Source organism: Carassius auratus, unplaced genomic scaffold (genome assembly GCF_003368295.1).
Source record: "Carassius auratus strain Wakin unplaced genomic scaffold, ASM336829v1 scaf_tig00040284, whole genome shotgun sequence".
NCBI lineage: Eukaryota > Metazoa > Chordata > Actinopteri > Cypriniformes > Cyprinidae > Carassius > Carassius auratus.
In genome coordinates this window covers 36,741-47,452 of record NW_020526580.1, presented here as the reverse complement: position 1 = coordinate 47,452, position 10,712 = coordinate 36,741, and the positions used below count along the sequence as shown (strand labels likewise).

At 35.0% G+C, this 10,712-nt stretch overlaps 1 protein-coding gene across 2 annotated transcripts; it reads right to left on the bottom strand.

Annotated features, from left to right (window-relative positions):
• Positions 1 to 4,270: 4,270 nt before the first annotated feature.
• Positions 4,271 to 9,237, bottom strand: LOC113084568 (high mobility group protein 20A-like). 2 transcript variants are annotated; one of them, XM_026254901.1, is made up of 9 exons: positions 9,088 to 9,237; positions 8,023 to 8,098; positions 7,742 to 7,951; positions 7,527 to 7,659; positions 7,241 to 7,278; positions 5,950 to 6,025; positions 5,654 to 5,869; positions 4,779 to 4,911; positions 4,271 to 4,697 (listed from the first exon to the last, which is right to left on the bottom strand). In XM_026254901.1, exons 2-9 carry the CDS (start codon positions 8,086 to 8,088, stop codon positions 4,694 to 4,696), a joined length of 876 nt encoding a protein of 291 aa, XP_026110686.1. In that variant the 5' UTR covers positions 8,089 to 8,098; positions 9,088 to 9,237; the 3' UTR covers positions 4,271 to 4,693. The 2 variants fall into 2 exon arrangements, with proteins under 2 accessions (XP_026110686.1, XP_026110684.1); XM_026254899.1 differs by having other exon boundaries at positions 4,271 to 4,911.
• Positions 9,238 to 10,712: the final 1,475 nt, after the last annotated feature.

The following is a 10,712-nucleotide window of genomic DNA, read 5'->3' as shown; positions in this document are numbered from 1 at the left end:
AAGAACATTAATAATCGTGATTAAAATTACATTTTGAGGCAAACTGTAGTTTAAAAATGTGGAAATGCATCTCATTATAAAGAAAGATTGCGGATGTTTCATATTAGAATGTTTTTAATTTACATTTAATACAAAATACGTGATAGTGGAAGCAATTCAATGTATTAATTATTGTTTTGCATAAACTGTGCATGTGACCCTGGACCACAAAACCAGACATAAGGGTCAATTTGTTTTTAAAATTGAGATTTTAGATAATCTGAAATCTGAATAAATAATACATTAAGAAATTAAATTAGGAAAAAAAAGGTTTCATCTGTTCATTGAAGTATGGTTTGTCAGGACAACATCTGATCTAGATACAACTATTGGAAAAATGGAATCTGATGGTGCAAAAAAAAAAATGAAGTCCAAATTAAGTCCTTGGCAATGCATATTACTAATAAAAAAATTACGTTTTGATATATTAATGGTAGGAAATTTACAAAATGTCTTAATAAAACATGATCTTTACTTAATTATCCTTATGATTTTTGCATAAAAGAAAAAATAATAATTTTGACCCATTTGTATTTTTGGCTATTTATACCCAAGCTACTTTTGACTGGTTTTGTGGTCCAGGGTCACATATCTGTGTTGTCAGAAAGTTCAATTTGTCCTGATGAGACGTCCCAACATCTTAACCCACAAGTGACATTTTCATACCTCTGCATCTCAGGGGCCACTTAGTATGATCAACCTCATAATTTGTACAGCATAAACATATATATAGTACTTTTTTCATTTCTTTTTACATTTAAATTTTTCTTTTATTATGAATGTAACTGGACACAAAGTTTATAATTCTTGCATGTTTTCATCATAAAAATCAACAAATTAACTGATATTAACTGTACTGTACATTCTTACAAATTACACAACTGTAATACATTTGAAGCCAAAGTAAAATCTAAAACATAGGCTAAAAAAACCAACTAAACCATTTCAATTTCAGTGTCACCATCATCAATCACCCAAAAAAGTAAATTTATGTTATTAATACTCACCCTCATGTTGTTCCAAACCTGTACAACCTTCGTTTATTTTTGAAACTGAAAGTAAGATTTCTTCAAACTCTCCATAAACGGCAAAGAACTACCACATCATCAAGGCCCAAAAAAAGTAGTAAAGTCATCATTAAAAATGTCCATGAGTGCTTCAACCGTAATATTATGACGCTACAAGAATACTTTCTGTGTGCAAAGAAAACAAAAATAATGACCTAATTCAACAATTTCTACTCTTCCGTGTCAGTCTTGATATGCGTTCACAAGACTACTAGCATGGTACTTTCGGGAGAACGATCCCTTTAAGTTTCCCAAACCACTCTTTCTGTCTTGATTTAAAAGCATTTGAGTGATCAAAGTTCACAGAGGCATAATTATCAACACAATGAGGGCTGTAAATGCAGACAAGTGTAGTAGATGACTTTTAAACCAAAAACCTGACAACACTTAGCATTTTAGCAATTTCGGTAACATGAACTTTTTCCAGAAAGTAAAAAATCACAAGGGGGTCTATTTACTGTTGTAGTATAAATATAAATACATTTGGATGAATATTTTGAACAAAAGATTAATATTTGGAGCTTGTGTTCTCCAAAGACCATAATTTCTTTGCAAAAAAGAATAACGAAAAAACCCAGTGACTTCAGGACGATGGAACATGAAATGGCTAAAAATGCTAACTCATTTGGGGTTTGGCCTTTCGAAAAATACATCATCCCTGAAGCATTCAATAGTTTAGCACTACATAGTGCAATGCTTGAAGACAGAGAACAGTACAACATGACTGGAAAACCATGATGAATGGCTAAGACCCTTAATGAAGTGGCAGTGACAATAACAGTGTATTTTTGAGTCCCATCTTTTTGAGAGGTGCATTATGGGTTTTTGAGAGGTGTATTAAGGGTTGTTTTTCAAGCTAATGTCTACTGATAATGTCAGAAAGCACATTCACAATGATGGGAACCTTCTGATGAAATCATTCAACATATCTTTATTTTAGAAACTTCAGTAATTCTCATAGCATTCTGATTGAGATCTGATGAACTAATGCTGCTAAATTCGAAACCATTCCATACCGTATTTACTATTTTTATGCCGCTTATTTGACCATTATGCAGCTTGACAGCCACTGGCTGCTATATGCGTTTCATTGTTATAAAAAAGAGGAGCGTGAACATTCTGCCTAACGTTCTTCTTTTGTGCTCCACTGAGAAAAGAAAGATATAAATTATTCCTCAAAGCCTATAGCTATTTCTTTTTGCGTCGTCTGAAACTCATGCATAAACCATCACTCCAAGATGAATCTAATACATAACTGACCGTAGCTCTCCATGAAATATCTCCATGCACTTTGAGAAGTATTTTTTTTTCTTCCCAAAACCACATTTATAGCAGAATACTGAAGAATGAGAATGACAGAAGTAGACCGTCATCAGTCCAGAAACGCAGGGAAATCCTATTCCCCCATGACAGGACAAAAGCTGATTCAGAGAAAGTGGTTGCTGAGCTCATTGTGTGTGGGTTATTGGTTTGTGTGACTCCATTGTCTGCGGGTTCAGGGTGGATGTTTCAGTATAAGAGACAGGAAATGAGCTCCACATCTCATGACTCACACTCGCCACATCCTAACCCTGACGAATCCCCTCTCCTCTCCTCTCCTATCCTCTTTAATATGTCGTCTCTCTCATTTGAGGAAATGAAAAAACATCTTGAGGGGAAAGGGAGTCTCATTTTATGATATGATTATGAGTTCTTGCATTCAGCTGGATCTCTGAGCTCAAACAGAAAGACTAAGATCAGCCGTCACTTTTCCCTTTCGGAGAAAGAGAAAGAAAGGAGACGATTCCATGGTTTTTAAACATGAGAGTTTAAAGGAAAAGTTTACCAAAAATGGCATGCTGTTACAAAACCAAGATCCCTATTGGGTTTTTCTGGGGAACACAAAAAGAGATTTTTAAATGCATATACATAGTTCTGTCCTTTTTAATTGCAAGCAATGGGGGACCAGAGATTCAAGGTGTTTTTTTTTTTTTTAAGATGCAAAAATTCTAAAGGTAATAAAGGTAGTCCATACAACTATATTCAAAGGGTTTTGAAATATACTAGAGCACTGGTGAAAATTTAGTTTATTTAAATTTTTTTGGTAATCACTGAGTCAGTAAGTTGAACTTTAGAACCAGAGTCTGATTCACAAATGAATCATTCAAACTGGTTTTGTGATAAACTGATTCACTGACAAGATCCAGTTCAAATGAATTAGCTGTGCACAAATCAGACATGCACCACATTTTTCTACATAAGAGTTCTGAACAACAGAAAATGATGTAAATGATGACAATTTAAAATTCTATTTTTTTTTTATGAACTATGCCTTTAACATTTAATTTTAGAGCGTGAAGGACACAAGGTTTAAAAGGAAGTTAGTTCATCTGACCTTCCTGTGCAACGGATGCCTTGCACTCCATTGCTGACGGATGACAGGAAGTCCTGCTGTCTGACAGGAAATGGACGTGACAACAAATAGGAAATTACACAGGTCCCAGAACTGCCAGTGCAGCTGTAGCCATTCTCAAAATTATGAATTCCTCCTAGAGTTGCCAACAACAACAGCTGAGAAATTATGAAGATTTTAAAGGACAAAAGTAAACATTTAAAAAAGTAAACCTTTGAAGAAATCAATTGCATTTATATCTAGCAATTCTGACTTTTTTCCCTCAGAATTACGAGAAAAAAAAAAGGAATTTAACGATATTCCGCAATGAAATAAAAGATAAAAAAGTTAACTGCTAATTTTTTAATCTTTTATTCCATTGCGGAAACAAGCTTTCATTCTAAACGGAATTGAGCTGAATAATGTCAGTTGTAGTTGTTTTCCAGCAGAATTTTAAATGGTTTCATATTTGAAGTTCACATGATCAATGATATTGGTCAATATTATCTTCCTGCTCATTACTGTGAGTCTGCTAGTTTATACTAGTTTATACAGCACTCTTGCATTAAATAAAAACACCAGAGTCACCCGTAACCTCACCCCAGACATCGGTTTTATTAATATTTCCCTTAATTAATTCACACCTGTTATGCCCCAACTGGGTTACAGCTGTTCAGCAGCAGCCTTCCAGAGTGTGTGCAGCTCAGAAAACTAGAACACTGCTGTCTCAAGCGCTCCCTCCCAGAAGGAACAAAATCAAATTAATTAATGGCAAGAGTCAGACACTCATCAATATCTTCATACATTAGCTTTATTGAATTCTTCAAATGTGGCGAACATACAGGGAATTCAGAAACTCCAGCACCAAGACACAAGCTACTCTCGTCTCACGAATACAACATTTCACTTTCTTACGTAACAAGAAAGAAATTACAAGTATAAAATTGAGCTTAAAAACAAAAGAACATGTACACATGCAGATGAACCACACCTTTGCTAAAATAATGTTTTTTTTTTGTGTGTAAATTTTATAAAGTGTCAGGAATGCATGGCAAATGTGAATTGCTAAATAAAAAAATAAAATAAAAAATGAGCAGATAAAAACGATATTGTAAAAAAATAAATAACAGGGAGCAATTGAATATTTGCTTGCCACAAAATGTGGTCATAGCAGGAAAGGAGGAGGGGCTACTGCGTGAGGGGCGGGGCCTCTCAATTACCTGCAGGCGAATCAGAGCAGTGCATTATCACACTCTGGTTATTATCCAGACAGAAAGCAGGAGTAGTGTGGTTGAAGCTACCTGTCGAGGCGGTTGACCACATCCCTGACGGTGCTGATCAGGTGCTGGTTCTCCTGTGGGCTGGACAGAATGATGCCGTGAAGCTTCTTCATGTAAGAGTCGATGGAATCAAGTGTGGGAGTCTCGCCGCTGCCTGCAGGCACACGGGAAACAGACTGTCAGGAAAAGTAAACCTAATAGTAACATCTGATTCATAGATGAAACATCCTTCTTAGAAATAGAAACAGAGAGCTTTTATTGCCATGATATAGCACTTTCTGTTTGAATTTCTGTTTCTGTTCCTAAGGATTTTATCATTACATCATCTGATTCACAGATGAAACCTCCTTCTAGTCTCTTATTTTTAAGATTTAGGATCATAAAGTTTGTATAGACCAAACAAATACAATTGAGAAACTTATTTAGGAATATAACAAAGCAAGTTCAATGACAGAACCATAAACCAAATCATTTTTGACTGATTTTTACTGAAAGTATTTTGTTGAAAATGCATTATATTTATAATATATATTTTTAAAAGGCAAGGCAAGTTTATTTATAAAGTGCATTTCTTACACAATGGTTATTCAAAGTGCTTTACATAAATCACAATCTTAATTTTAATCTTAATTTTTAATATATGTTTTTATCATTATTCAGCAAGGATATCAGTTGCTCAAATGTGACCGAACAGACATTTATCATTTATATAGGAATCGAGTATTTCTCTAACACAACTGAATCATGACTCAAATGAACTGAATCACTGAAGCAATTCAAACAAAAACGAAATCTCTAAAGTGAATCAGACTGCTCAGATGAACCCAGCTGGTCGAGGTGTTCTCAGTGAGCTCTGCGAGTGTGTGTGTGTGTGTGTGTGTGTGTGTGTGTCTCACCGGGCAGGGGGACGGTAGAGAAGCTGTGTGTGAGGGCCGAGCGCAGGGTGTCCAGGTGCTGCTGCAGGAGGCCGTTTCGTGTTCGTTCCTGCTGCACGTCTCCTTCCAGACGCTCCACGGCCGAGCGCATGCTCTCCACATGCTTCTGCAGCGCTGCGTTACGCTCCTCATACTCCATATTGGTCTTTCTCAGCTGCCGCAGTTCAGCCTCACGCGCTACAACACACACACAATCAACGAGCGTGCATCCCACCATTACACACAGACACACACATTCAGCAGCACTCCGCTCTCACCTTTACTGTGATTCAGAAACTCTTCAGTGAAGATGGGAATATCAAACACGGAGCGGTCCTTTATCCCCAGATCCTTCTGAGAGACAGACTTCATTTACTTTGAGGACAGAATGAAATCATTGCTCAAACTGCCTTAGATTAGTCGTAGATAGACCCTCTCACAGTCTGCACCCGCAGAATTACAATGTTCCTCATTTCCTCTGCCATTAGCAAGATTGTTAGTGAAATAATTTGGCTAAAATTATCATGTTTCAGCTAACAATAACAGTGTAGTAAACTCAACACTATTTAACACAAATTTAAATACCCACTTTGACCTACACAAATCTATTTTCCAGTTGATTGTTATTATTGGATAATTTTATAAGGAGCATAACCTATTATATATTTTATATATATATATATATATATATATATATATATATATATATATATATATATATATATATATATATATATATATATATTTGTTTTTTACTGGAAATTAATAGAAATAAAAACATTAAATTAAAATAGTAAAACCCTGTGGAAATATGTTTAAATAGGTATATAATAGTAATTGCCTTGCCTTGAATAATTTAAGATAAAAAAAAATATCCATGATTGTTATTAGTTTTGTGGTTAATAGATAATTTCATAAAAATATTTTCATGAAATTTTATATAACATTTTACTTTTATTGAGTTTTCCATGACTTTCCAATTACTTTTTTTTTACCATTTTATTAATTTACATTTTTTTCAGTAGGTTAAGATTAAAATAATTTTACATTTATAAAATCATAGCTAATTAAATATTTCAGAAAAATAAAAATAGTTATATTCCAATTTTCCAAGACTTTAAGTTTTATTAATTTCTGTGACTTTTCTAGTCACATTCCATAAGTTTATGATTACTTAAACGTTTCATTAAAATAACTTTATAAAATGTAAAAAAATTATTTACGAATTATTTTTTTAGTTAGTATTGTACTTTTTAAATAAATAAAAATGAAAAAAATTCATTAAAAAATAAATAAAAGTAATTTGCCATGATTTTTCCAGTCTTTTGCGATTATGTAATATATAAATAATCATTGTACAAAAATGGCAAATTAAATATTTCAGAATAATATAGAAACATATAAAATATAAACCCCGATGTCGACTAAAGATTTAAGATTTGACCTCTTTATTTTCATTTTCCCATAACATTTCCAGACTTGAAAACTGAAGCGATCTGTTAATTCCAGGTTTTCTTTGACCTGAAAATAAAGTGCAGACTCTGTGTGGGCTAGGTATTGATATTTTACCTCATGAAGCGATTCACCAGGCGCCTGCCTTCCAGCATCTGATAAAGAGTGCGAGAGAGGAATTTTAGATGAGACAAGTGATTTGCGATGCTGCACATTTTGTCAGTCTCTTCATTTCTATTTTTGCTTTACTGTGTAGCAGCACCTTCTGTGAAACCTCACTGGTCCACAATCCTGCTCCGCATTGCTTTACAGTTACCTGACTGCCACTCTTCTCTACAGCTTTGTCTAAATTCACCTGCCAACAGTTCTTTAGGACTGTGCCTTAGATTGCCTGTGTTCGCACCTCCTCTGTGTCTCTTTCCTTTCTGTTTCTCTTGCACCTTCCTGCTGAAGTGTTTATAGGCTTCAGTCTTCTGATACTGCTCCAGTTCTCTCATGTAGCGCTCCTTGTCTTTGTCCGCTTCATCCAGATACCGCTGACACAGAACGAGACAGAGAGTGATGTCAGTCTCCACAGAGGTTTTAAACTTTATCTTTAACACACGTGTGTATCCTGACCTGTTTCTCTTCCGGAGGCAGTTTGCTCCACTCATTCCCAAGCATCCTGGTGATCTCTGGGAAAGGCACGTCTGGTCTCTCCGCCCTCAGCTGCTCGCGGCGCTCGTTCATGAAGCGCACGTATCCTGTTAGCGGGGCTTTGGGGGCATTACTGTCCTTCAGGGGCTTCTTCCTCCTCCTGCCTTTGGTCCAGCTGCTCCTGCGAGGTTTCTGTCATAAACACCATTCACATGAACATCGCTCCACCTGTGCGAAGCTCAGCGATCACATGATCTGCTCACCTCCTCTCCGTTACGCTGGCTGCTGTTGTCTGTGTTGGCCCCTGGTGACCCGCTCTGCTCCTCCATGACCTCTGACCTTTAGTTACACATTGAGCAGTGATGTAAAAAAAGAGAACATGACTGGACTCAACATTTAAAAATAATTCAGAGCTACCCTAATTAAACTATATATGCACATGTACAATATTTGATTGTAATTATGTTAGTTGATAACATGCATACTACTATAAGTTTCTCTTTTTTTAAGTTATTATACTCGCTTGAGTATATTATACTCATCATGAGTACAACTTAAACATAGACATGGTTAAACATATGCGAAATGTAAATAAGATATACAAATAAAATAGATTAAAAAAAGACATAAAATGTTTTATATATTTATGTGCATTCTGTTACATAATAAAACATCTACATAAATAAAATATACAATTTATTAAAGTTCATAAAAACTAAATTATTTGTTATGTCAAAAAATGTGTTCCTGTAAACATATACAAATTTCTTTATTACTATATAAAATAATTATGTATACACATATCACACACAAACACACAAACACACACACACACACACACATATATAGATCTTATTTAGCTTAATAAGCTATATAAGATAAATAAGATGATAATGGTTTTATATATTTAAATAACAATGTAACGTTATATATACATCGCGCGCGCGCGCACACACACACACACATATATATATATATATATATATATATATATATATATATATTACATAATATAAATTATATAAATATAATTTACGTTACTAAAATTTAATTTGACTAAAATTAACATTGCAGTGGTTTTATGCATACAGTACCAGCATTACTACCATGTTTTTTTTGGACATGTACTATGATGATATCTTCATTTTTATTCTTATTTTAAGTAACGTTACTATAGTAAATTGATATAAAAATGATTTAGTCTCCTGGTATTATACTACAGTACAAACACAGTACTTTCTAGAGGATCGACCAGAAGACAGTAAAGACTCATAATCTAAGCGATGCATTCCAATGATGCAAAGCCAGCCAGACATCAATCATCTCACCTGTAGTTTGAGCTGAGGCTGGAATCGGGTGAAAAATTGCGTCTTTAATGTGTTTTTCGCGCGTTTTATTCAGGAATTTTACAGAAGAAAAATATTCCGACTCAAAACAATGCAGGGAGCCGGCCGACGTCATCACGCGGCGACAGGAAGCCAGACGGCTCCGTCACGCGCTCTCAGCCCTGTCAGATCCTTCATCACAATCTTCATCCTACTCATCATCATCATCATCATCGCCGCCTCAGTGAAGGCGCTCGATCGCGGACTCGTTCTCTGAAACGGTGGAGCACCGCTGAAGTTTAATCGGGGTTTGGAGAGATTAGCGGAGTGTTGCTGCCCTCCGCTGGCCACTGGCTGCAACTGACTTAACGGCTGTTAAAATTCCGTTAAAAACAACAACAACGTGGTGAGAATAAAATATAACACCATCATTCGAATATTTCATATATATATCACTATTTCATATACTGTCTAGTCAATTTTGCTGCCACTTTAATGACGCTTTTTCAAAACCCTTTTCGATTTAAAACTTAAGAGAAATTATTAATTAATATTACACTGTATTATTATTTCCTGTTTCTTGTCCTATGGTGTAATGCAAAAAGTGAAAAAGAAACTGAATCGTCTTTCTGCCTTTACCACGTGACTATGAACAACATCATATCTCACCAATCAAAAACAACTTTGCAGCCAGTATGCCCCTCCCACTTTGTAACGTCATGTTTTGCTGTAGGAATTTAATTTCTTTGCCACACTGCCATCTTCTGGCCACATATTGCATGTTCATCGATAATAATCATAGACAGTAAAAGATAATAATAGATCCCGTTTGTTACTTTCCTGTATTATTACCTGTATTATCCTGTCATTTTCTGCTCATTCATAGTTCATTTAATCAAGACGTAATATAAAATCGATCTTGTTTGAATAAATTATAAAAAATAAATATGTATTTTTAATTTAACAAATATTTTAATAAATTACAGTTAATTTCCATAATAATAATAATAATACGGTTAATAAATCAATAATAATAAACTACAGTATTTGCTGGAGCCAGCCCTTCTTTTTCCCACATTTTATTAAACTGACATGTTCACCAGACCTGTTATTTTATTTGGACACTGTCAGATCAGGTTCACACCCCGACTCTGTCTTCACAGCAGGTCTAAAGTAACCCAAAGTGTTGAAGGAAGGTGTGAATTACAGATGACTGTGTATGTGCCGAGGGTGAAGACAATTCATGTTTCCATAAACACTTTCCATTATGTCGGAAAGAATTACAGACAGTCTGAAATTGTGCTGAAGGCTGTAATTAATCCATGTGGTCTGAGGGATCAGTTTCCTGTCTGTATGAATGATATCACAGTGACAGATAGTCTTTCTGCTGCTGCTGCTCAGGCCTCGGGGCTCAGGGAATGTGAACATCATTTCATGAAGTTAATGAGGTGACCCTTTCCTGGGATGGGGGCATATTTTTGTTGTTTATTATTGGTTTGGAAAATTAAGGTAGCTGCTTTTATAGCTGAGATCCTGGAATGGTTTGGCTTCAGGATGAAGATTTTACACACAACAGTCAAGTGTTGACCAATAATATAAAAAAATAAAAAATATATATCCTTAAAAAA

Bases quoted from the DNA above. Each gene is read 5' to 3' on its own strand.
- LOC113084568 (XM_026254899.1), bottom strand. From the start codon at position 8,088: ATGGAGGAGCAGAGCGGGTCACCAGGGGCCAACACAGACAACAGCAGC. The intron at 7,279-7,526 runs GTGCGAACACAG...ACTCTTTATCAG, and splicing joins AGGAAAGAGACACAGAGGAG to ATGCTGGAAGGCAGGCGCCT. The intron at 4,912-5,653 runs GTGAGACACACA...GTGTGCCTGCAG, and splicing joins CTCTACCGTCCCCCTGCCCG to GCAGCGGCGAGACTCCCACA.